General features: G+C 37.4%; 2 protein-coding genes across 3 annotated transcripts; both read right to left on the bottom strand.

The window, feature by feature from the left end:
- Nucleotides 1–1,472: 1,472 nt before the first annotated feature.
- On the bottom strand, nucleotides 1,473–10,130 carry LOC117985527 (luciferin 4-monooxygenase-like). Of its 2 annotated transcripts, none has more exons than XM_069501086.1 (12): nucleotides 10,044–10,130; nucleotides 9,292–9,445; nucleotides 8,330–8,537; nucleotides 7,544–7,742; nucleotides 7,127–7,249; nucleotides 6,690–6,864; nucleotides 6,294–6,434; nucleotides 5,589–5,714; nucleotides 4,300–4,383; nucleotides 3,770–3,913; nucleotides 3,015–3,180; nucleotides 1,473–2,456 (listed from the first exon to the last, which is right to left on the bottom strand). In XM_069501086.1, exons 2-12 carry the CDS (start codon nucleotides 9,439–9,441, stop codon nucleotides 2,329–2,331), a joined length of 1,644 nt encoding a protein of 547 aa, XP_069357187.1. In that variant the 5' UTR covers nucleotides 9,442–9,445; nucleotides 10,044–10,130; the 3' UTR covers nucleotides 1,473–2,328. The 2 variants fall into 2 exon arrangements, with proteins under 2 accessions (XP_069357187.1, XP_069357188.1); XM_069501087.1 differs by lacking the exon at nucleotides 10,044–10,130 and adding an exon at nucleotides 8,780–8,890 and having other exon boundaries at nucleotides 8,330–8,611; nucleotides 9,292–9,395.
- A 4,063-nt stretch (nucleotides 10,131–14,193) lies between these two features.
- LOC117985522 (luciferin 4-monooxygenase-like) lies at nucleotides 14,194–26,016 on the bottom strand. The gene is made up of 11 exons (XM_034972265.2): nucleotides 25,856–26,016; nucleotides 24,709–24,916; nucleotides 22,536–22,734; nucleotides 22,103–22,225; nucleotides 20,586–20,760; nucleotides 19,346–19,486; nucleotides 18,787–18,912; nucleotides 17,984–18,067; nucleotides 16,696–16,842; nucleotides 15,824–15,989; nucleotides 14,194–14,321 (listed from the first exon to the last, which is right to left on the bottom strand). The coding sequence occupies exons 1-11, from the start codon at nucleotides 26,009–26,011 to the stop codon at nucleotides 14,194–14,196; spliced, it is 1,653 nt and encodes a 550-aa protein (XP_034828156.1). The 5' UTR covers nucleotides 26,012–26,016.
- Nucleotides 26,017–27,249: the final 1,233 nt, after the last annotated feature.

Genomic DNA, 27,249 nt, shown 5'->3' with positions numbered 1-27,249 from the left:
ATTAATATCAGATTCGGGAAAGCTCTCACGTCATTGACAACTCATCGAGCTTTTATTTAAAAAAATATTAGAAAAGACCTCCATCTTAGTGTAAAAGCTTGTGCTAGGACTTAGGAGTAGGTCTAGGTAAGCACTAGACGGGATTTGATCCTTCGAGGTTTCCGTCCACTCTATAATCAATACCCTTATTGTAAAGCAGTAATTCACCAATTTAAAAATAACATTTGTCTCGTTCAAAAAGGCAAAAACGCGTTGGTTTTTACCAGTTTCGAACTCCTTAAGGAAGTTTACTATCAAAAATCTTAAAACGTGACTGGTAACGTAAATTTAGCTGTTGTACTTTTTATGTAGACGTACTTTTTAAGTTCGTTAAACGTGAGGCAAAAACTGACACAATCATTATTCTTGTATTGTATTTGGTACTTGTACTTATACTTTAATATATTTACTTATTCTTGTAATTTGCAAGTCATGGCGTTCCGAATTGTAACATGCAATAAAAATATTTGCAAGATTCATCTTATTATGGTGGATAATGTAATATTTTATGGATGCGTTATAAATTTCCGCGGTTTTCCTTATAAAGTCAAAGAAAAAAATACGTCAAGGAGATGTTGTTGATAAAATATTAACATTATGTTCCTAGGGTAGGGTCCCAGGTAACAATATTATTATGTTTAGTGTATTTGATTTGTTACCACCAAAATGGTTCTTGTCTCATTTGCAATTTTGATTTAAAAAAGTAATTTATTTTCTACGTATGGATCACGAGTGATTTTGTAAATATTTTTGACTACATAAGGGCAAGGCCACAACACTGCGGTGCGACATCGCATCGCAAAAACGTTGACGCAACACAAAAATTTCATCGCTTACGGCATCGTATGGGAAAACTCTGACCATCAATATCTAGTGAGCCATGGATCGCACTACGCGTATCCTACTTCTACTTGCGTTTAGATGCATCAAGAAAACACACACACAGCACAGAATGGCACACAGAGGGGTGTAGACACCGACTGAACGGGAATACGTCGTCGCATCGCAAGTTTGTACGGTACGGCACCGCATCGGAAATTTGCATAGTGCGACGTGGTAGATTTTTACGACCCGACGTCGCATCGCAGTGTTGTTGTCTCAGCCTAATTAATCAATATAATTTGTCATTGGGCAATAAGTAAGTATACAAACTATAGAGTCTGCGCCGCGATCGAAGATTCGTCATATTATTTGTTATTTGTGACGATTCGTGATTTCACTAATAATCAGTTTCATATACAGGTGTTATATGGCATTGACTTTTGACTTTGACGTTTTTTCTGGGATTTACCTGGGTTTCCCCATATTAGCTTACTTAAATATTTGGTAGGTATACGGGTGTTGTTCCAAAAGACTGGATTAAACGATCATTTACTACTCACATTTAGCAAAATTAAATGATTTCATTTCATTTCATTTCATTTCATTTCATTTCATTTCATAAAAAACACGTAATGTAACGATCCCTAACAAAAAATCAATTTTTATTTTTTGTAAAATAACAATAATTGTGAAGCTTATATAATATACAGATAGGTACTTATTACTTGAAGATGATTATACCTTCCTTCGTGTAATAGCTTAGTATTTATCTGTGCTATTTATAGGTGCTGGACTCCGCAAAATTAGATTTAATTTTTCCAAGCTTATAATACTAGTTATTATTTACTTGGTCTATTTTTCATCGTAGTGTGTTTAAAAAAATTATTGATAGCTTATTAGCTATTGCTGTCAGTTTAAAAAAAGTTAATCGCATTTCAGGAACGCCATTTGTTTGAACTCTTGCATGAATTTGAACTGCTAAATCTATGAATATCGAATCTTTTACCATCAATCAAATAATTATTAAAATAGCAATTAGATATCACTTGCTTTAACGGTAAAGGAAAACATCGTAAGGAAGCCGGTATGCCCGAGATTCCACCATAATGTTTTCTAATGTGTGTATAATCTGCCAATCCGCACGTGGCAAACTATGGCGGTTTAATTAAACCCTTCTCATTCTTAGAGGATACCTGTGATTAGTCTATGGGTTGATCATGATGATGATGATAATAAATCAACCAAACTAAATATATTTTGATTTATAAGAGATTCGTTAGAAACTCATTAGTATTAAATTAAGTTTAGTATCTACTTTTTAAACTAATTTTATTAATTTTTGAATATCCTTATCTTTTGCTTCCTATTTTTTAGTATCGGTGGTTCGGAAACTGGGTAACTATTATAATATTACTTAATACATTTTTGCTTGTGTTGTTTCTACGATACAATATTACTAATGTGACTTTATTGCCTTTCTAGATTGAGTACTAATTCTTTAAGTTGTCTTCTGTGGACCTTAGTGGATGCCGTCATAGGTATAATGTTGAGGAATATTACACCACCTCGTAGTTGCTTAGAGTCGGACAACGTATCTGTAAAGGCAATATTTCATGAGATAGTTGTTATTATTTCATTTTACGTACACACTCCGCTTTAAAACATTCGAATTCAACAAAATTGTAGATACAATTTGAAACTTCTCAGATTTTTAAAAAAAAATTAAAGTAAAATAATAATAACTACACATCTTTATTATAGGTAATATCAGCTAGGTACATCTAGGTAGATTTAGACATCTGCCTATTCTACTACTGACTTGGCTTATGTTTTGTTTCAATCAATCAGCCTGTTTGCGTCCATTGCTGGACATAGGCCTTCCCAAGAGTGCGCCACCATACACGATCCTCTGCCTTCCTCATCCACCCACTTCCCGCTACCTTCTTAAGGTCATGAGTCCGACGGGATGGAGGTCGTCCCACACTGCGCTTGCCGATACGCGGTGTCCACTCCAGAACACGTCTGCCTCAACGGCCATCGGTTCTGCGTCAGACGTGGCCTGCCTACTGCCACTTCAGCTGGCTAATTCGTTGAGCTATGTCAGTCACTTTGGTTCTCCAACGGATTTCCTCGTTACAGCTTGTTTTGTTTACCTCTAACTAAATTCTTAATATCATCCACGGAGACGTCGTGACCATCCCGCGTCACAACGCAAGCTACAGGCAGATCTCCGCTTTCTGCATCAGGTATACCAGTCACAGCTACATCCAGTACACCGGGATGTTGCCTTATCACATTTTCCACTTCCGCTGGCGATATCTGAAAACAGAAATAGCATAACAAATTAAAACTTGTCTAGCGTAGCGTTGTAAAGAATTACCCGGCTGAGTTTGTTATGAGCTCTTCTCAGACCTTGGAACCCTCATAGCTTATTTAATTTTATTACTTAACTTTTTTTGGGTTCCGTATCTCAAAAGGAATAACGGAACCCTTATAGGATCACTTTGTTATCTGTCTGTCTGTCGGTCTGTCAAGAAACCTACAGGGTACTTCCGGTTGACCTAGAATCACGAAATTTGGCAGGCAGGTAGTCTTTTAGCAGACATTAGGGGAAAAATCTGAAAATCGCACAGATCTGTCGAAAATCGAGAATTTGTGGTTACGTCACACAAAAAAATTAAATTGTGGTCATGAACTAATAATTAGTATTTTCAATTTTCGAAGTAAGAAAACTATATAAGTGGGGTATGAAAGGGCTTTACCTGTGCATTCTAAAACAGATTTTTATTTATTTTTATGCACCATAGTTTTTGGGTTATCGTGCAAAATGTCGAAAAAATACGACTGTAGTACGGAACCCTCGTTGCGCGAGCATGACTCGCACTTGGCCGGTTTTTTTATTAGATACCTGATAGCTTTTGTATTTTAACAGCAATTTTATTCGCTCCAAAAAGAAATAGTTCCAGTTTTCATCTCTGTAGAACATATCGCCTGTTTTGAACCAGCCGTCCTCAAATGCCTCTTCCGTTGCTTCTTCGTTGTCATAATATCCCTGGAATAAATCATATTAGTTTTAGCTACTTTTATATGGTAATTTCTAAATAATTTTTAAATAGATATAAAAAATTGCGGAACCAGCAGGATTCGAACCTGCGTCTCCTGAAATTGCGCCCGACTCTCTGACCGCTAAGCCACGGTACTGAAGCGACTGTTAATGCCATCTAGTAGCGACACTTTGCAGTTATCGAAACTACTTTCAAAGGTCCATATTATAATGCAGCTCTTTGAACGAGAAATGACAAATTATTGTGCTTTTTTTACTATATTTATGTTTTTTTTATTTATTGTTTATGTTTAAACTACTCGGTCGAAGTCCAAAACAAAATAACTTATTTTTTATAATGTAGCAATGTGTGGAAATCGTATTTTTGCTCCTACCTTGAAAATGCTAGGCCCTTTAAGCCATAGTTCTCCTTGCATATTTGGTTCGGCAATTTCTTCTTGCGTATCTACGTCACTTATCTGTAATTAAATTGATTTTATAACAATAATTAAGTAAGCATGTATAACAAATTCATACTCGCGAATTATTGTTTAATATTTATACCTACTCCTACTGTACTTTCCATAAGTACCTACCTACTACCTACACAGTTTGCAAGACTCTATTTATTGATCTAAATTAAGAATCGGCTCAAAAATCATTTCTATTTGTTATAGTTTAAGTAAACAATGGGGCCGATTCTCTTGTACACAATCTTTAAACTAAACTAAATTAACAGGTCTAAATCTAGTGCTATCCTTTTCCGCAAGCAACATTATGAAAGGAATTTATAGAACTGTAAAATAACTAGCTTCTGCCCGCGGCTTCGCCCGCGTGGCCTATAGGAAACAAATGGCATTTTTTTTCCAGAAACAAATCTTATAACATCAGGATGAACAGCACCGAATAACACATATAACCTTCCAACCCCCATTTCACTCCTTTAAGGGGGAGATTTTCTCATAGTCGTTTCTTAGCTGACACCTAACCTCAAGAAAAAACCTATTTTCCAAATTTCAAGTTAATAATATCAATAATTAAAACTTTCCCATACAATCTTTCATCCCCTATTTTACCACCCTTATGGACAAATTTTCCAAAAATCCTGAAACACGTATTTCTTCATTTGTAATCGAAAACCCAAATACCAATTTTCATGCAAATAACTTGAAAAATGACCGACTTTCATACAAACTTCCATCCCCCATTTAACCCACTTAGGGGTGGAATTTCGAAAAATCTTTCTTAGTGGATACCTACTCTGTACAAAGAATAGACCCTCCAAATTTCATGTCTTTAGGACCAGCGGTTTAGGCTGTGCGTTGATTTCACATACAAACGTACATCCCCTATTTTACCACCCTTATGGGCAAATTTTCTAAAAATCCTGAAACACGTGTTTCTTCATTTGTGACCGAAAACCCAAATACCAATTTTCATGCAAATAACTTAAAAAATGAATGACTTTCATACAAACTTCCATCCCCCATTTAACCCACTTAGGGGTGTAATTTCGAAAAATCCTTTCTTAGTGGATACCTACTCTTCACAAAGAATAGACCCTCCAAATTTCATGTCTTTAGGACCAGCGGTTTAGGCTGTGCGTTGATATCTATGTCAGTCAGTCAGTCAGGACTTTGAATTTTATATATATAGATAGATAGAACAAGAAAAGATAACTTACGCGATATTGAAAGCATCCCAGAGGTTTCCCACAGGAACCAGGCCGTGGGGAGTCTGCAGAAAACGCCATGCCGGCCAATTCACTCATGCCAAACACGTTCCTTATTTCAGTGTTTGGCGTTATACTCTACAAGAAAATGTTCTCATACACACTGAGGTAAAGTTATAAAATAAATTCATTTAAAGTTCATTTACAGTTTACAATTGGTTTCTTTCTGCGCCACCATTCCCCAATATGAATCAGATTTAAGTTTTAGGTCTTCTTTCCAATATGTTTTCTGTAAACCCTTTTCCCCTTACCATCTCATGGTTACCAATGTATCATTAATTTGGTAACCAAAGCTGTTTTACAACCACCAAATAAAATTATCTAAAGAAAGCTTTTGTATTGGGAAGATGTCAAAATATCAAATTCATCACAAGATTTCGGTGGTTAAAAATCAGGCTTTTCCTTTGTATCTCAGTATGCGACCCAATCCACTTCTACTTCAGGTCCATCCCGCTGTTGTGTCCATTGCTCTTGTTCTCTAATTCAAAGAGCCTAATTTTGATACTTTCTTTGTTTTAATGTTATGCTTCTCCCCATGGCCCTCTAACTTTTCTACTTGTTGAAAAATAAAGAAAATTTATGGCCTAACTTTTGTGGTACCGTATGCTTAGCAATAAGCAAACCTATACAGATTGTAAATAGCAAATTCCAAGGTACCTTAATATCATCAATGAGAGTTGTAGGTACCGCACTCCCTCCTAACATGATGAGTTCGAAACAGGTGAAGTCACATTGGTCTCGTGCCTCTTTTTTTATTAGTGTTGCCATTAACGTTGGACTAAAGATTGTAAATGTAGGCTGAAAGCTCAAAAATATGATTTAACATTGACTATCATAATAATATTACTGTGCATACGGGTTTATCAAACAAAAGAGCCTAAAGAGCGGTGTAACTGTGGAAATTTGGTGAAAACTTATGTAACTTGCGTTAAGAAAAAATGCCTGAAAAATCAGAGGAAAACTAAAATTCAAAAGCAGGTAAATAATTGACAGATTTTGGTTGAGAAATAGCAGTCGAAAAATAAGAATTAGCTAAAAAAAACAGAAAATAACCTTATACGTGTTAATAAGATAGTTGGCATGTTCCGGCGTGAGAGTTATTGAGGTCTGCAAACGTATATATTTGAATATTGGTGATGCGATGTATTGGAACAGGGCTGTCAACCACTGCAACGGAGCACCAACCAGAGCCATGCGAGTTGGAGTAGGAAAAGTGCTGAAGCGTATCCTGAAATGGGTTGAGATTAAATCTACGTATCTAAGTACGAGAATTTTCTTGGTAAGTATTACAAATTGTTCGATTGTTTTCAAGGCTGAAAAATGAGCAAGTAATAGGTATTGACAGATCCGTATAAACAACAGGTTTTATCCAGGAAACCAGGCATTACGTTAACGTTTATAAATTGATGCGCAAATACTAGTAGGTAGTAGCGAAATAGTTTGCTAAAAATTAAAAAGAAGGCGTTCCAACAATGAAGAACATTGCTTACCAAAACATTGGTATAGAAATAACAAAGTTTTTATGAGTAACTTCTGCTGCTTTTGGCAAACCAGTTGTGCCGCTAGTGGATATTAGGAACCCGCTTGTTTCAGCGGGATCGAAGTCTGTAGGCCTGAAAAATGAAAGTACATGACATACCTACAACAGTATACCTACAACATCCTATAAATAAAACTTGAACAAAAACATAAAACCACTAACCAGGTTGAAGAACTACCTACCTAAGAAGAAGATCTCTTCTCAGACCTGGGTGCCTTTGGTACCCTCGTAGCTTCAGTTTTAAGTGATTAATTATCACCACTACATCATTGTATTGCAAATTGAGCAATTGACCATCAAAAAGTGCAAATAAGAAAATAATATTAAATACATAGTTAATAATATAATTTAAGTAATTGTTGCTTACTGAAACTCTTCGATTGGGGTATCGTCAGCGTATTTTGTTATAAAATCAGATAAACTACATAGATAGTCTCCCTTGTCGAAAGTGATGATTAAAGCATTAAGGTCTATTTCATTTAGAGCAACTTGTACTTCCGGTGCTTTCTCACTTTGACAGAATATAATTTTTGGGCGACTCAAGCTAAATGTGTCTTGCAGTTCCTCTGCAAAATACGTAGATGTATTTACTTGTGTTGGTTTTCCTGGAGTATTTATCGTGTTGCTCATTACAGTATTTGTATAATGATTTTCCAGTGCACAAGCATAAATATCGTGATTTGATCGAGACTAACGCTTAATAATTAATATCACAGTCCAGGATCGCACGATTGAAATTAGTACCCTTATTATTACCGCGAAAGTGTGTTTGTTTGTTGGTTTGTCCTTCAATCACGTCACAACGGTGCAACAGATTGACGTGATTTTTGCATGGGTATAGATAAAGACCTAGAGAGTGAAATAGGCACATCCCGGAAAAACAAAGAGTTCCCACGGGATTTTTAAAAAACCTATGTCCACGCGGACGAAGTCGCGAGCATTATTGTAATATGTCCAACACGTATTTTAACGGTTATTATCAGATATGTTAGTGACAATAACGAATTATAATTTTCTCCAAGCAGAAATTTGAACTGTGAGATCTAGAATTCTGAAGTGGATCAAAGTAGCTTAGTCAGGGCTGACGATGTAAGAGAGAAGAATCCTTGAACTTGTACTGCCAGCCGCAATACCCTAAAATCAAGATACTTACTGACACCTAAAGTTCTGTCCACAGCAGCGACAATTACTCCTGTGTATAAACCTGCATAGAAAGGCACAGCTAGATCTATATGATTGGGTGCCATTAGAACCATCACATCACCTGGGTTCAAACCTAGGTTTCTAAAACCTGTAGCACATTTTACTGTTCTCTCCATTACAGATGCATTGGTTTCTGATTCTCCTGTCGCTCCATCGATCTATGAAATGAACACTAATGTATTTAGTTAGAAAACATCATCAGCATCATCATGATCAACCCATCGGCGGCTCACTACAGAGCACAGGTCTCCTCGCAGATTGAAGGTTTTGGCCATAGTCTACCACGCTGACTAAGTGCGTATTGGCAGACTTCATACAAATTTGAGAACATTATGGAAAGCTCTCAGGCATGCAGGTTTCCTCATGATGTTTCCCTTCACGTTAAAGCAAGTTTAATTACTTAAAACGCACATAACTCTGAAAAGTTACGTATCCGGGATCGAGCCTCCAACCTTCGATTAGGAGGCGGACGTTTTAACCACTAGCCTGTCACCCCTTCATACACTGTAGTCTGTAAGTAAGAAAACATAAGAAGAGATTATCCAAATTTAATAAAACGTTCTGTTGTCAAAACTAAACAATCGAAGACAAAATACCCGTCGCTTCGTGGAAAATGCGTGTGTGTAGAGATTGAGCCAAGTCATCAAAATTCTAGCAGTTGTAATTAGGTACCTAACATTACAGTGAAGGCAGTAAGTGAAGTGAAAGAAGTGTCTGATAAGTGGTAGAGTCGTGACATAAAGCATAAGTGAAGTAATTAAATGTAGTATGACTGACAGAGCACTCTCCACCTTTAGCTGAACCTAGAAGGCTAGGATCAACATGAAGAGAATTGTTTCATAACTTTTAAACTTGATATAAATAATGCTTCGATCCCTTGGTAGTAAACTGTATTACTGCATTAAAGGTTACCTGCATTACTGCATCAGGATAGTCTTTCAAACTCTGCAGGATAATTTTGCCAAGATGGAATCTATCGTGTGGGAGCCCAGACTGGGCTACGATGCGAGATGTCAACTCTGACATGAACCAGTGCACCGCATCACTGGTTCGCCACGCCATAATTCTGTAACATCAAACACAGTCTGGGAATGTATCCAACGCGGCTCCTAGAATGTGCTTTCTTCTAATCTAAGCTTACCATTAATATGATCGTGCGTGTGAGCATGCTATTTCAGTCAACATTTCCGGGACTGCGCAAGTCAGCGTATGGTATTACGTTAATTTTTGCGAAACTAAGCAATGTTTTTAAACAAGTTGAAGACATTTGAAAGTATTACCAAGAAAACTATGCCTCTATATTACTTACTACTACTTGTTATAGTAATATATTTGTATGAGAAGCGAGTAAAAAGTGTAGGTAACCTTCTTATAAAATCGTGTATGTGTAGTGTGTAGCACTGTAAAGTTCTGCCGTATAGTTTTCATTGTACGTCGTATTACAGTTTCAGCCTTTATTTATTCAATCATTGTTATTTCATGTTTGTACCTTATGTCATGTCTTACCTAATCTATTATTTAGAAGGTAAGCCTATTATTGATTTTTATTGCCTTACGCAGGATGAAATGATTTGTCTAATTAAAAGATAAATACAAAAAGATTCACATCTAGTAACTGCTTTGAAAAATTCATCATTAGTATGTCGTCAATTGAAATAACTTACCCCAAAAATCTGATATAGGTAATTTATTTTGTATTTTATTGAAACTTTCGTATTATGCTGGCGAAGATCGGTATGCTTCTGCTCGAGAATACCATGTTATAATGTTATAGCTAGTAACTACTATTACGTCTGTATTAAGGTCATTGTTTACTTGTTTTACATTCAAGAATGGTAAGACGATTAAAGACGTATTATTTCAGTATGCCGTAGTTACGAGATGTAGTTTAAGATGAACACGGATTCATTTTAAGGGGATATCCCTTCCAGTATGCTACAAAAACGCTCAATTACTTGGTGGCACGGCTTTGCCCGTAGAGTGTAATAGCCACCCATCAGACCAGATCAGAGATAGTGAGGTTAAAAATACGAAATAATTGTTCTAATTGGGAATCTTATATACCTCATCTGCTTATGGGGGTCTCCAGTATCCACATACATATTACAGACACTAGATGGCGCACATGAGCGGGTCTTCTCCGTTTGGCCGGAACGGCCAAGCGGGGGTACGGGCCTCGAGGCATGGCCTCCTTACCCGGGTGGGGCGCAGGGCAACTTTGTGCCCTGGTGACTGTTTTTAAGTCGGAATTACACCGACTTGGGCCTGCCAATCTTGGCTTATGGCCCTAGGGGACTTGTTCTGTTTGTTTGTTCTCCGCGCGCGGGCGGCGGCGTTCGCACTGTCGCGCGCGGAGATGTTTTCGGTCCAGGGTCGTCAATCCGAGGTCGGTCTCCGCGCGACTGCGTTAAGTTCGCCGTCGAGCGCGGAGACGAGGTCAAGTCCGGTGGGTCTCGCGTCGTCGTAATCGTCGTCGCTTGGATCATTTGCGTTCTGCGACAATGATGGCGATCGCAGGAGCTCACGAGGTAGTTGACGCCCGGTCGGCGGTCTAGGGATAAGTGGAGCGATGCCGTGGAGGTGCTCGTACGGTCCGTTGTCCGCGCGCGCAAACATGCGCCGCGCGAGTGTGCGGACGTACTCCTCCACGGTGGGCGTCTTGAGGTCGCGGTGGATGACGTCGTTCCTCACGTACCTCGGAGCTTCCACGATTAGGCGCAGGCACTTGTTTTGTTGGACCTGTAGGCGGCGTCTCTGGTACTCTGAGCAGAATGAGTACCAGGCTGGGGCCGCATACGTCAACCGTGAGCGGACATAGGCTCCGTAAATTCGGAGCTTGGTCTTCGGTGAAAGGCTTGAGGCGAGGACCTGGCGCAACATCGACGTGGCTGCACGTGCCTGGTTGACGGCGTGGTTCACCATGGGAACCGCGATGGATGGCGCACAGCGATTACGCACTGCGAGCCTAGGCGACAACGTTACTAGATGGCGTTACAGGTGTTTTCAATCTCTCGCTGTGAAGCCTGAATCACGCTAACGGTGTGCTAACCTCGGAACGGGAAGACTATAAATAATATACAAGTTCCAAGATACCTTGTACCGGCTGTGTTTTAAGCACGACACCCGTTTGAGGAATTCCTTCCTATTGTTATGCTTGAGCGTACATGCACCGCTCAAAGGATTATTCACGTTAGACCGTGCCGGGCCTAAGCCGTGCCATTGACGTGGCACGGCTAAGGCCCGGCACGGTCTATCATAAATTATCCTTAACAATGCTAGGGAGGTCGTCAAATGTAAAAGGTTCTTTATGAAAATTGCGATCGAATGTCGCCCGTCATAACCTTCATAGTGTTTCATTATTTAAGCTAACTATAGTGATTGCTGGCTTTTCATGACAAATTATGGGCTTACTCCAACGTGCAATCGTCAAAGGCGAATAAATAGCATTGGTTTATCCATTCATAATGACTAATGGTTAGGTGAGCAGTTTTGTTGCGGTATTATTACAACTGACTGTGTGCTTTGATCGAGACAAGTGGATCAATCATCATTACAATCGCAATTGTTGTGATTGGCTGAACTTATAGTATTCCAATGCATTGTAGTCAATTGTAAGTGAGCGTCAACCAATCCGCTGCTCGATTGCGAAAAAACTGCATCAAAAATCTCAATTGCTGTGATTGGGTGGATTTTTGGTGTTAATTCTGCTGTACACAATCTCTAAACTAAACTAAATTGACAAGTCTAAAATAGTGTCATCCTTTTCACAATGTTCCCTGCAGAAAAGTACAGCATTACATTTTTTTATCAAATTATTAGTCAAATTAACCAGCCCCCAGTCTCTCGTCTGAATGCTGTAATTTAGATAATGCCAGAGACGTAGCGTGGACTAATGTGGACGTGGGCGAAGTCGCATCAGTGAGGCTCCTTTTCTTTCGTTCCCAAAATCTACCCTATAGATTTATCCTACCAAAAATGCTTTGATACGACATACCTACTCATGATAGTGTAATAGTTATTTATGCAACTGTTGTTTTAATACCTAATTATCAACAGTTGCATACAAGACTTCATCTACACCCATAATATGAATCCTCTATAAAAGATTCTGAAACAGTTTGTTCACTGCTAACCTAACATCATCCATTACTGAGTAGGTATATATACAAATAAGTAAACTAAGTATTAATGAAACAATTATTTATTGTAGTAGTAATTTACATTTTGTATAGTGCAATTATTAAATAACTATTATCGCTAGATATAGTTGATCAGGCGCTTGACTTAAAAACCTATTTATTTCATCAGGTGAAAACGTTTTCGATTTCTTGCTAGTATAGCCTTCGCCTTTACGTTTTAACAAGGCAATTAATTTTGAATATTTTGAGATATCCACGTTGTGCTTAATACTCAGCGTACTTTTGAGCATTGAGTAGAAAGTCCATAGGGATGAAGATTTAAATTTCTCTGATAGGTCTTGAAAATAGACTAAAAGTACTTCTTCAGAAAATGATTTACTGCCCTTTCATATTTTCCAATTGATAAAATCTTGATACGTTTTTTCATAGTGCTTTCTTGATTTTTCCGGTAGTAATTTGTTAGAAATATCCATTGCAGCGTTTAAAATATCTGGCGGTGTGCTTTCGAAGCTTGAATCACTCATTTTATTGTAAGCAAAACAATAAAAATCACGTAAAAATATTGAAGAAAAATGGCGGGGATTCGAATATTTTACTTTTTTTTTACGGCGCACGGCGCGGCGTTCTGGTAGCGAAAGACGCGTTCAACGACGATGTTCTTTTTTTGAAATTCATACAAATACCACGCATCAAGCAGTAAGAATGTGGCTGTCTGTAGTCTGTGGCCCTTTGCGCAGAGATCGAAAAAAAAACAAAGGAGTGTTATTATGAAATTCAGTACAACATAATAACACCCGTTTGGATGATATTATGGTTATTACGTCATTGGGTGTTTTAATGTTGGCAATAAGCTAACTGTTTCCGAATCTTTTATAGAAGATTTAAAGCAGGGTGTAGATAAAAATATAAATGTGGGGTTGGAGAATATTAAAAGCATAATATATTCTAGATTTGAAAAGGTTTTATTTGTAACTTAATTTAATTTTGTAACAAAAGTACTGTTCGTCAGCCTTTTGGCTGTCTCAGCGCGAGGCCCCTTTAAGTGCGAGGCCGTGGGCGAGGGCCCACTTCGCCCACGCCTAGCTACGCCACTGGATAGTGCGCAAGTGTTTGCTCAAAATAATACGTTGTTGGAATCAAGGACGATGGTAGGCAATTAAAAAGGATCTAGGCGTGGGAACCTTAAATGTCACTGGCGTAAGTATGCCATTTGTTTCCTAGGTCACTTGTTTCTTTATAGTGATGGAAATGTGTTTTCCTTACTATTTTCAAAGGTCAAAAGCTAATCTACTTAATTATTAATTAAAACATATTGATTTATGTAGTCATATTTTTATCTTTATGTACAAACATTGCGGGTTTGAAAGATACTAATCCCTAAAACTACAAAATGAGGCAAATGGTTATTGGTATTGGATTGTGTTTAGGTAGTAGATAATTATAACAATAACGCTAAGTTTTTGCTAGCGTTCTGGTTACACCCTGTATAGACACAATATGGTGAGCAAGCTTTGATGTTGGAACAAGAAGGTGATGGGTAACATGATAACATACTTATTTGACATAGTTTCATATATTTTACATAATTATCAAATGATTTCAATTTTTAATTTCCACTTTTGATTTGTTTTTATGTCTGGTGTAGTGAAAATCCCACACAGACAAAGCATTTTTGCTATTCCCGTGGTGAGGAATGCGCCAGCTTTCTAAGTTTTTGTCTATCAATCTTCGAAGTGGAAGTTAGCGGCAACTGTTTTATAAATATCACTCCTCCTCTCAGTTGTTTTGAGTCTGTTAGTGTTTCTGAAAAATAAAAGAACGGTTAATATAAATATTAGTCACTAGCTGATGCCCGCGACTACGTACACGTGGATTTAGGTTTTAAAAGCCCCTTGGGAACTCTTTGATTTTTCGGAATATAAAGTGGCCTATGTCACTCTCCAGGTCTTAAACTAGGATACCCATGCAAAAGATCACGTCAATCCGTTGCTCCGTTGCGACGTGATTGAAGGACAAACCAACTAACCAACAAACAAGCACACTTTCGCATTCATAATAGGGGTAGTGACTTAGTAAAGAATTTAGGTTATAGATTTTAGGGTTCATACGATCATACTTATACGATCACTTTGTTGTCTGTCTGTCAAGAAACCTATAGGGAATTTCCCGTTGACCTAGAAGCATGAAATTTGATAGTTAGGTAGGTCTTATAGCAAGGGGAAACATCCGAAAACTTGTGGTTATATCACAAAAAAAAAATTAAAATAATTAGTATTTTCAACTTTTAATGTAAGATTTCACTATACCAAGTGGGGTATCATATGAAAGGGGTTTATCTGCACACTCTAAAACAAATTTTATTTATTTTTATGCATAATAGTTTTTGATTTTATCGTGCAAAATGTCGAAAAAATACAACTACAGGATGGAACCCTCGGTGCGCGAGCCTGACTCGCACTTGGCCGGTTTTTTAAATCGCTTTTCTTAAGGTGGTCGCATACTAATAGGTGACTGCATGACCCACATGAAGTGCAAGAGACATTGTTTCATGCACGTATTTTCAACCGACTTCAAAAAAAGGAGGAGGTTCTCAATTCGTCGGATTTTTTTTTTTTTTTTTTTTTTTTTTTTTAATGTATGTTCCCCGATTACTCGAAAACGCCTGGACCGATTTTGAAAATTCTTTTTTTGTTTGAAAGGGTATACTTCAAAGTTGGTCCCATTTCAATTTGGTGAAGATCTGATGAACATCTTCGAAGATAGATACTGGAACTCCTCAACGGATAAGAGTAAATTGCTCGCGATCAGTGTAATAGCTTAGTAAACAGTAGATTTTTAACCAGTCATAGCATAATTCCATGGGGCCACTAAAAATTGTGAAATAAAAATTTTTTACAAAAAAAATAAAAACCGACTTCGTTACACAAACACTAAAAATTGAAAAATAATTTAATTTATTACCGATTATATTATGTATACAAGAGTTAATATAGTTCCATAATAATATTTTTTGGGGTCGGTGCCAATGAGGTGCCATTGTGGAGTCCCATAAAAATATGAAGTCTAGACGATTCGCGCAGCTAAAGCTAATTGGCACCGGCGGGGTTATATAAGGATGCCCGATTTTCCGGTCGTCTTTGGTCCCTACCCATACGTTACGTTACCCAAATGAAAACTTCCTGACTTAAATGAGGCAGTATTCACAGTGCAGTAATATGTTTCATGGTTGACAATACTTATCATTTTGTAAACAGAGGGTTGAAGTCGATATGATACGGGATCTTAGGCAAAAAAATGAGTGTTACCTTTGACAAAATCTTTGATTTCTTGTGCTGTGACGTTGGATCCTTTGTAAGGGACGATGCACGCTACTGGTAAATCTCCGTGCTCTTCGTGACGGATGCCCGTCACCGCCACTTCGAACACGGCTGGGTGCTTCATTAAAACTCTTTCTATTTCTAATGGAGATATCTGTAATAATAGATTACTTATAAAAAATAATAAAATATTTTCGAAAACCAAATGCACTAAAAACAAATATTATGATCTTAGTTTTGTTAGCTTCTGACTAAAGTTCTTAGAAGTCTATAATTTATGGGAAAGTTTTAATCTTATTTTAATCATTGTTATTGTTAACACATACACTCACACATACACACACACATACATATGTTGTGAATCACCTACTAGGTATTTTTACTAGTTATTGACTTTTATATTTTCATATTATTATATTATTGTAAAGCTTGTTTAAATTATCAAACGTACTGTTATAAATTTATAATTAATAACTATTTAAGTACCTAATCTGTAAAAAATTGTAATCCTATTTGGCCTTATTTTCAGTCTGTTATTATGTAAAATTATATTGTATGTATCGCTGTTTACTGCAAATAAACGAATAAAATAAAAATAAAATTAACCTGAAGTTTGGAAGGTTCTCTATAGAGGGTATGAATCAGCTAAGAAACAGTTTTCAGAAAATAGGGGAGATTTTCTGAAAACTGTTTCTTTAGAAAAAGTTAAACTCGAACTCTTTTTTAGGTAGGTAGTACCTAACCATTGTTATGCGAAAACACTTGGTAAAGATCATCATGAGACGTAAACTCTACAAAGGAAAAAGAAAATATCATCATCCTTGGTCTAAGCTTTGATTATCTTTTCGTTACAAGTATACCTGATGATTTCTATATTTGAGTAACAGCTTGAGACGGTCAACGTAGTAGAAATTGTAAGCAGCGTCTCTATACATCATGTCCCCGGTTCTCAACCAACCGTCTTCCACTAGAACTTCCGCTGTTATTTCAGGATTATTGTAGTAGCCCTGTGGAAATAGATTTTTTTATTACACTAATCACACTATCACACTAATATTATAAAGGCGAAAGTTTGTATGTGTGTGTATGTTTGTTACTCCTTCACGCAAAAACTACTGAACGGATTTGGCTGAAATTTGGAATGAGCATAGATTATACTCTGGATTAACACTTGGGCTACTTTTTATCCCGGAAAATCAAAGTGTTCCCACGGGATTTTGAAAACCTAAATCGACGCGGACGAAGTCGCGGGCATCAGCTAGTTAAGAATATTAGCCAAGTTTAGCATGCTGACTAATATACCCGTTTGCACTCCAATTAAGCGTAAAGCTTGTACTAGGAGTAGGCACAACAATAGTGCAACGGGAAGGGCTTGAACCGGTGACCTTTCGGATTTCAGTTCACTCCTTTAACCGTTGAGCTATCGAGGCTCTATTATAATTATTATAGTTGATTATTTATTACTTACCTAGGTGAGTGGACATTGGTAGAGAAAGAGTCAATTTTTAGGGTTAGGTAGGTACGTATCTCCAGAGAGCATATCTACCTGAGAGTTCTCCCATGTTTTAATGTTCTCAAAGGTATGTGAATCTGCCATACTGCATTGGGCAAGCGTTGCAGACTATGGCCTAAACACCTCTCACTCTAAGGGTGAGATCTATAAAGCACAATCTGACTTAGCTTAGACTTAAGACAGAGTTAAAACGAGACAGAGCTATATTACTCACATAAATCTGTCTCGGTTTATCTCAATCATAAGTCTGAGCAAAGTCAAAGTGCGCTTTATAGATCTCAGCATGAGACCCGTAGTGGGCCGGCAATGGGTTGATCATGATGATGATGATCTTCAAAGAAAAAAGGAACCTTTATAGGATCACTTCGTTGTCTGTCATTCAGAGAGTCTTTCTTTGAAAAGTTCAGGCAAGAGATTAAAGAAGCAGGTACAGATTGCTAAAGATGTAAATGAGTAGTTGAATAATAACATATGGGGGTGTACTAGGGCTTTATTATTCAAAATTAAAAGAAGCGAATCCAAACAGAATTAAAGATAAAAACTTTCGCATGGTTCCAAACTTCAAAGATGGAACGATAAAACTGATGAACCTAAAACACCTTTTTTCGAAAACAATTCTATTGAAAATGGCTTACCTTAAAAACAGTCGGTCCTTTGACCCAAAATTCTCCGGTTACATTTGGCTCTGTTATTTCTTCCAACGTGTCGGGATTGACTAGCTGCAAAATTTATTTTTGCTATTTATTTAAAAGAAATTTTGATTTTCTAGAACATTTCAGTGTTATTTTTAGGGTCCCGTACCTCAAACCCATAGAGGATCATTTTATTGGCTCTCTGACATTTTTGTCAGGAACGCACGGAATTCCGCGTGAAATTGTTATGAAATACTTACTCAAGGCTACAATCCCTTGGAGTTGTGAATTTTTTTAAAGTCAAGGCAAACAAAAGATTTATCCGTTTATATCGCATATTTTGACACTCCCAAGGCCTACAGTGCAATTCCTGTTGACTTAGGGCATGAAGGAATGTCTTATATCACTAGTACCCAATGGAAAAACTCCGAAAACTATTTTGTAGTTATATTCATTAAAATTAAACAACATGGGGTTACTCAAGGGGCGGACCAACAAATCCCTAAAAGGCCTGCAACGCCTCGGCGGTTCCTCTGGTGCTGCAAATGTTCATGGGCGGCGGTAATCACTTAACATCAGCTGCTCGTTTGCTCGCTACCACTATTAAAAAAAATTGCGTTACAAACTTATATTAGAAGCTGGATTATAATATTTATAAATAAATAAATTTAAGCAACAAAAATGATTAGACGTAGGATACGTGATACCAAGGTACGGAACCCGTCGGTGTACAGGTCCAACTCGCACTTGGCTGGTTTTTTAATAATATTGGGTTTATTATTCAGTATTTCACAAGTTCTACTTACTCTTGCTTTTATGCTTTGTATGGGCCTGCCAAGTGAGGCAGGCAGACATCCGTCATAATTAAATGCCATTCCCGATAACTCACTCAAGCCATACATCACCATTACCTTCGAGTTGGGCATAGCTTCCTGGTAAAAAATAATTTTGTTTATTTAAAAATTCAATCTTACGAATAAATTAAATCATTATTCCTGTTTTAGCTAATCTAATATAGAACTTATAAAGAACTAGATGATGACCGCGACTTCGTCCGTGTGGATTTAGGTTTTTAATTATCCCGTGAGATCTCTTTAATTTTCCGAGATAAAAAGTAACCTTATGTCCTTCCCCGGGATGTAAGCTAATTCTGTACCAAATTTCATCAAAATCCGTTGAACGGATGGGCCGTGAAAGGCTAGCAGACAGACAGTAGGTACTCTTAGCTTTGCGTCCCGGAACAGAAAAGCAAAGAGTTCCCACAGGATTTTTAAAATAACCTAAAGCTACGCAGACAAAGTCGCGGGCTTCATCTAGTTTCTAAGAAGTCTATTTTAATTTTTAAAAATCTACTATTAGGTGTACCTTCATATCCTTAACGAGACCAGGATGAACAGCACTTCCTCCAGCAATGATTAGATCAAAGCAAGTGAAGTCACACTTCTCTCTGTCGCCAGCTTTGAAGAGGGTTGTCAACATGTTTGGACTGGTCATCGTGAATGTTGGCTAAAAAAATTACAGTTTTATTATATTTGCAACTTCTCTCAAGCTCTTGGTATGACGACCTCAGTATAGTAGTGAAAGCTGGTGGATCTAGGATTTTCGGATGCGTCGATTCAAGAATTTATGTTTGCTTCATTAGCTCAGGTATAGGCTGATGGGTCGCTTCTACCTGACTGTAGCACGACTGCATTACTTTCGTAAGGTTAAGATCGTAGTCTTAGAGGCAAGGGGCACAGAAGCTGACTGCATTACCTCGTTGTATAGCAAGACTAATAGGTATGCTGACCGGCTGACTTTCTCCAGGATGTGTCCAATGGGCGTCGCGCGAGAGAGAGGCACCTGCGTACGTTCTTTAGAGTACCCGGAGCCTCTCAATAACGCGCTGAGGAGGGCCACCGAGGGGGTTTTAGAAATCTCACATAACCCGATTGGGTATCTTTAGAAGATTTCCCCCTCGAAAAATAAAAGGTATGCTGACCGAGGTAACTGCCAGCCCTCCGGTCAACCATGGACTCCGTGAAACGGGATCACAGGTCCTTAAAAAGGATCTAGCATCCTCGCTCCACATACCCATGGTTTACACCCCAAAAAGTACAAATATGAAATTATTTTCTATATTTTCATATTTGCGCCTCTTGGCCTTTTCGCCGTTCCTTTAGCTACTATGAGATCACCTGTACGTGACAAGAGTCATATTATACCGTCTGGTCTATTACCATTATTCATTACAGTGGTTTAGATGATATTTTTGATTTGTAATTTCTATATCTTCTAAATATATAAAATGATTGACTGACTGACTGATCTATCAACGCACAGCTCAAACTACTGGACGGATCGGGCTGAAATTTGGCAAGCAGATAGCTATTATAACGTAGACATCCGCTAAGAAAGGATTTTTGAAAATTCAACCCTTAAGGGGGTAAAATAGGGGATTGAAATTTGTTTAGTCCACGCGGATGAAGTCGCGGGCATAAGCTAGTTTATTTATAAAATCCTTTAATTTAAAATGTGTATTTATCAGTATTTATTACCTATTTATAGAAAAAGGTACAAGAATAGATTTGGTATAATGATTATATGATATTATTGTGTCACTTACTCTGTACTTGTTTACAATATAATAAGTGTGCTCTTGCGTCATAGGCTGGGAAGACTGAAGCCGTGAATGCCTTAGTATCGGAGAGAATACAAACAGGAACAACGCTGAGAACCATTGTATTGGCGAGAGCACGACTGGTAAGCGGGTTGGCGTCGGAAACTCGTCAAAAGTAAGCCTGCGCACGTGAAGATTAAAAATATATTTATATACTTAATTAATAGGTAAATAAGACACAGTAATTGTATAGTCAGGGGCGGATTAAATGTCGAGAGCGCCCTAAGCAAGCACCTCATAGGCGCCCCTCTAACAGCCATATTAAAAATTTTACTAACTTTGAAAGAACAAGGAATCGTCTCATTGCATTGCATTGCATTGCGTCTCATTGCATTGGTAGTTGGTGATTATACTATTTATGTGAACTAGTGAAGAACATCACGTCATGATGCTTTGCAATATTAAATAAGAGGCAGTTTCGGTCACTCCAAGATAAATTAAAATTATAACAAAAATACCAGGGTTTTCGACACGGACATGATTTGTGTAGTAATTAGATAAGGCTAGCTTAAAGTTCATTGTAATATTTTCATTAAAAAAATCTCTTACTCGAAAATAATAATATTAGTAGGGATAATTAGGCAGGCCAGGTAATTGAACTCTACATGATCGCGCGCGCCCCTTCGCAACCTCGCGTCCCTAGACACGTGCCTAGTTTGCCTTAGGGATAATCTGCCTCTGTGTATAGGAACTAATATTTCGATTATTAACGAAATGACGTAAGTATGTATATTCCGTTTTTTCTTCGTTTGCTTAAAAGATGAACAATATCGCAGATAATATAGATACCTTCTCCGGGGAAAGCTTAAGCGATATGTTTAAAAAAATAAAAATAGCGATCAAACGAGCAGGTGGGTCACCTGATTACCAGACCAGCACCGGAGGAATGGCCTATTATGGCCGATTCCTTTCCTTTCAGGAATTTGTTGGTCCGCCCCTTGAATAACCTCAAGTTGTAATCTAATGGGAACACCGCCGAAGGGAGTTGATTCCACAGTTTGCTTGTACGTAGAAAAAAAGGATCTCGCACAGCGGACGGTCGATGCTTGCGGTAGCTAGTGTGCGGTGCGGTTGTAGAAAAAGAAGGGTGGAATGCGGTCAAACAACTCTTCAAAGCACTCCCCTTTATAAAGGCGATAGAATTACTTCTCGATAGAGCTTACGTGTCTGCTATTTTGCTCGGCGCTTTAGATCTTCTGAAGTTAGGTGTTTCATTCGTATCAAGATTTCATTGTTACATGGTCGCAAAGGCCGCGTAGTGCACCTCTTTACGCATTTCAGCGAGAAGCTATATTTACTTGTTTACCTTTTAATTTTTAAGTAAACCATTAACCAGTTAGTGTACCAACTAAGTTAAGTCTTAACAATTTAACACTCTTGATACTGATGTTAAGTAACTTCTATATTCTATATTATAATATAATATTTTGCTTCGTATTGGTTAAGCAAACAAAATTATTTACCATTTATACGGAATTGAGATCGCCAAATTCTTGTGGGTGCAAGACGCTGACTTTGGCAACCCAGTCGAGCCACTGGTTGCTATCAACAGGCCTATTGTGTTACTGGTATCGAAGTCCGCTGCTCTGAAAGGTAATAACGGTTAAGTTCTGCCCAGTTGGTAGATTTGACGACCTCCCTGGTGCAGTGGTAAGCGCTGTGATCTTATTAGTGGGAGGTCCCTGGTTCGATTTCGATTCCCTGGCAGGACTTTGAAATTTTACAATTTCTAAATTTCTGGTCTGGTCTGGTGGGAGTCTTCGGCCTTGGCTAGTTATCACCCTACCGGCATAGCCGTGCCTCCAAGCGGCAATTTTGAATCTAAAATAAAATGCGATACGCCTGAATGTAGTAACTGCTTTAAAATAAATAATTTATTCTACCTATGCTACTTACTTAAAATCTTCAACAGAAGTATCACTACCATAATCCTCAAGCAGTTCAGAAAAGCTAATAAATCCATCTGCTTTCCCAAATGTTATGATTTGTGGCTTTATATCCAGTCCTTCTATTGCTAAAGCTACGTCTGCACCTCTTTCACTTTGACAGAATATCACTTTTGGCGCGTTGAATCGGAAAGTGTCTCGGAGTTCATCTAAAAGAGAATTTCAATAATATATCACGTAGGCTTACACTTACGTACTAAACTGAAAATCGAATTTCTGATAATTATTTCACTGTAGGGTACGTTATACAGATAATCTATTGTAGATTATATGTATATGTCTCTGCATCAAGTGTCTAAAACCAGAGGTTGGAGGTATACGTTGATATGTCAGTCAGTCAGTCAGACAGTTTTTCCGCTCAAATTACGGACGCTTTTCCTTTGGCACAGGTAAGTTGCTCATAACATTTCAATATAACTTAGTGTAGCAGAAATCCACAGAAATCCGTGCGTGAAAATCCTCTAGATTTATCCCTATTTACGAGAAGACTAAGAAATACAGAAGATATGATAGATATGTTTCTATGCTAATAAATAATGTGATTACAAGAGGCGGCCCCATCGAACATACCAATGACATAAATGAAATTAATGAAGTCAGCAGAGGACGTGACTTCCACCGCGCCTGATTTGACCGAATAGGCTACTTGACTCATATCTAATTTCGTCCAATAAATGATTATTTATTATAGTATTTTGCTTAAGACAACGAAATATATCAATAACAATTATTAAAAACGCAGGATGGGATATATAAATCCAATTTAAAAAAATACAGTTTTTATTTTTATTTGAAACTCAGAAAACGCTGTCAGCCATGATGTGACGTCATTAAATATGTAAACAAACAAATGTCATCCCTATTGACTAACGTAGTATCCATATATATAAAATTTCAAGTCCTCCTGACTAACTTATATATCAACGCACAGCCCTAAACATCTAAACAGCTGGTTCTAGATACATGAAATTTGGTGGGTGTGTTCTTTGTAGGTAAAGAGAAGGTATCCACTAGGAAAGGTTTTTTTGAAATTCCACCTCTGAGTGGGTTAAATGGGGGTTTGAAATTTATGAAGTCCACGCGGGCGAAGTCACGAGCATAAGCTAGTTTTTATATATTTCTAAAACTCATAGTAAACGTAAAAAAATATCGTTTTCTCTTTATAAATTGAATAAGTTATTAAGTAAGACTTACAACAAAGTGATCTTTGCAAAAATAAATTTGGGTTGCAGTCGTTAGTGATATAGGATCCCTTTAAGCAAGTCTTCGCGTGTTACGTATATTTATTTCACTGGGCACTCTAATCCACAACTTTCCTGTGGTCTTTATCGATGCGTTTTTACTTTTTACATTCTCGGATGACACAATAACGATAATTACTATATTTTTCATGTAAACTAGTATAGAAGTCATGTTTATTAAACTTTGGTAGGTTATGCTGTTGTTTACAAATGCATGACGTCAGAGCACAGATAATCTATCGGCCAAACATGGCCGACAGTGTTTTCACCTGTCTAAGAAAAATATATTTTTAAAATAAAGTTTTACGGTTTTTAGGGCGCAAAAAAATATAGTGTTAATTTTTTTGATCTAATAGGACAAATATTAACCATTTAAGACCTACTTAAAAAAAGTATCAACTAGCCTATTGAATTTCCATCTTCATAATAATTTTTCAGCCATCCTCTGCTAGAGGTCATGTGCAATTTTTTTCCCAAGCAAGAGCAAATGTGAGTTGGACTGGCACACCAAGGGAGATAACGATAAGGATACATGTAGGTACACACTCGTACCTTGGAAGGATACGGTACGATTTTGTGTCTTAAATTACCCCCAACTGCGTAAAATACAAGTTTGTAATCGCAAATAATGTAAAATGGTGTTCGGATTTTTCCCTTTACTTGTGCTATAAGACATTGTTTATGACCAAATTTCATAATTATAGATTTCTAGATCAACGGGAAGTACGCTATGGGTTTTGATTCCTTTGACGGGCCGACAACGAAGTGATCCCATAAGGGTTCCATTTTTTTCCTTACGAGGCACAAAAACTTAAAAATATTATTAAGTACAATATTCTTTAAAGTAAAGTATAGTACTAAAGTAGTAAAGTTACCACGTACCGACTCTTAAAGTACAGTCAATCCCGGCAACAGCGATTCCGAGATAGAAAGCAGCGTACATCGGCATAGTTAGATGAATATGGTTTGGCGCCATTAATATCATAACATCATCCTGTTTCACACCAAGTTTTCTGAGCGCGTTGGCGCATTGTACAGATCGTTTCAACGCCGATCCAAAGTTTTCCCTTTCGTCTGTCGCTCCGTCAATCTAAACAAAATAAAGTAACCTAAACTTAATCCACCATCGTTGCCATTTATGAAGCATCAGAATTGAGGAGCCCGAAACTCAAAGATAAAATCTCTTTACCCACAATAACAATTCCCAATCGGCAGATCGACGGGATGATTACGTAAAACGTTGCAGTAGCGACAGCAATGCGACAGTTAGTAGGTCCGCCTTCTAATCGGAGGTCGGAGGTTCGATCCCGGGCACACACCTCTAACTTTTGAGGTTATGTGCGTTTTAATGAATTAAATATCACTTGCTTTAACGGTGAAGGAAAACATCGTGAGGAAACCTTTTATGCCTGAGAGTTTTCCATAATGTTCTTAAAGGTGTGTGAAGTCTACCAATCTGCACATGGCCAGCGTGTGGTAGACTATGGCCAAAACCCTTCTCACTCTGAGAGGAGACCCGTGCTCTGTAGTGTGCCGGCGATGAGTTGATCATGATGAGATTTGAACTTTGCATAACTCAATACAAACTAATGGCTGATAGTTTGTATTCTACAGTCCTTATTCTAGCTTAGACTATCCTTTTCTCAATTTTTCCACTGCGGGATTTTATGCATCTTATTCAAGCTTGTCTCCTACTACCATTCATTAGCTATTTACATCTGTCATTATATTTTTTCTGTAGCAGGTAATTTTTTGAGTTTTTTTTTTTACTAGCTGCCCTGGCGAACTTCGTTCCGCTTAACAGTCGATTCAATTTTTTTAAATTTTTCTCTCCGTAAGAACCATCCTCGTACTTCAAGGAATATTATAAAAAAAAATTAGCGAAATCGGTTCAGCTGTTCTCGAGATTTGCGATGACTAACACATTTAGTGATTCATTTTTATATTATAGAGATGTATGCCAATGTTTTATAGCATCTGAGCGTTTAATCTCTTTTTGTTTGTTATTAAGATTAACATTGTTCTATACCTGTAAAAGAAACTCTGGGGCATCCTTGAAGCCACGTAAAATCAACTTTCCAAGATGATACCTATCGCCTGCAATGTTTGACTCTGCAACCACTCTTGAGGATAGCTCATGCATATACCAGTGTACTGCATCGGTTCTGTGGTGCCATTCTGACATTATAGCTGGTTCTATAATTAATTATTTCTGTAAGCATTGAAGAGTCATCGACTATAATATGTTTGACATGGTATACAAAGAAAAATAGGTAGGTACAGTACGCAGCCGAAAGTAATGTACATCGACCTTTAGAAGAAGATAACAGATTTGTAGAGCGTTGTCCCTCTAATCCGCTGTAGGTGCTAGGTCATATAGGTATAAGTGACAGAGACAACGCTATACAAAGCCGAAATGACATTCTAAAGGCCGATGTATATTACTTTCTGCCGCGTACTGTACTATTAAACTGATTTAGCTGTGATTTTAGTTGGTTCTTCAATTAATTATTTCTTTAAGCATTGAAGGGTCATCAACTATAACATTTTTGACATGGTATACAAAGAAAAATAGGTACCTACTATTGAATTGATTAAGGCACAAAAAAGCTAAGGTATCAAAGCATCGCGCTAAAGCAGGCATAAAGATTTCATACGACTCATGGAGTTAAAACATGAATGTGCTCGTACCTACCTACCAAATTAAGCCTACCTCGATATCTAATCAATCACAAATGAAAATGATAATAATAATAATATAATATTAATTGGCATTTATATAATAACTATAGCTTATGCCCGTGACTTCGTTTGCATGGACTAAACAAAATTCAAACTCCTGTTTTAGCTCTTTTGAATTTTCAAAAATTCTTTCTTAGCGGATGTCTACGTCATAATAGCTATCTGCATGCCAAATTTAAGCCCGATCCGTCCAGTAGTTTGAGCTGCGCGTTGATAAAGATATTAAGATTTTTTTTAAATATTATATTAAAATTATTTAAAGCTAACTACTTACTGGCTGCACTTCCGCGCTGGACAGCTAGGCTGATCCTTTGCGCAAAAAATGAGCCAGCCCTTCTATCACGATGAGGCTATAAATCGCGCTGAAATATCTCGTAAAAACTTTTTAACACTAAGTAGGTAATGCCTAAATGTGAAATACTTAAGTACTTAAAAACTAACGAGACTAATAATTAATCTATGCTAAAAACATTATTTTAATTTTATAACTTACGTCAACTCGTGCAAACGTTGTGAAAGATTGGCGAAACTAAGATAAAATAAATTATCATACGGTACAACAGTGATAATAATATCAATATTTTTATAGCACAAACGAAATCCATCGACTTAAATTTTCATCCGAAATTTCATACCAATACTCAGGACTCATTATAAAGAGAAAATTAAGCTGATTCATTG

The sequence above is a fragment of the Maniola hyperantus genome, chromosome 9 (genome assembly GCF_902806685.2).
Source record: "Maniola hyperantus chromosome 9, iAphHyp1.2, whole genome shotgun sequence".
NCBI lineage: Eukaryota > Metazoa > Arthropoda > Insecta > Lepidoptera > Nymphalidae > Maniola > Maniola hyperantus.
Note: the sequence above shows the minus strand (reverse complement) of the source record. Positions and strands in the feature narration are given on the sequence as shown.

What these genes read in the sequence shown, in the direction of transcription:
- LOC117985527 (XM_069501086.1), bottom strand. Translation starts at nt 9,441, where the DNA reads ATGGCGTGGCGAACCAGTGATGCGGTGCACTGGTTCATGTCAGAGTTG. An exon ending in ATTTCTATACCAATGTTTTG is followed by an intron (nt 6,865 to 7,126) that starts GTAAGCAATGTT and finishes AACCCATTTCAG; the next exon opens with GATACGCTTCAGCACTTTTC. An exon ending in TAAAATACAAAAGCTATCAG is followed by an intron (nt 3,181 to 3,769) that starts GTATCTAATAAA and finishes TTCTGTTTTCAG; the next exon opens with ATATCGCCAGCGGAAGTGGA.
- LOC117985522 (XM_034972265.2), bottom strand. Translation starts at nt 26,011, where the DNA reads ATGTCAGAATGGCACCACAGAACCGATGCAGTACACTGGTATATGCAT. An exon ending in TGACTGTACTTTAAGAGTCG is followed by an intron (nt 22,735 to 24,708) that starts GTACGTGGTAAC and finishes ATTCTCTTTTAG; the next exon opens with ATGAACTCCGAGACACTTTC. An exon ending in AAGGACCGACTGTTTTTAAG is followed by an intron (nt 16,843 to 17,983) that starts GTAAGCCATTTT and finishes CTATTTCCACAG; the next exon opens with GGCTACTACAATAATCCTGA.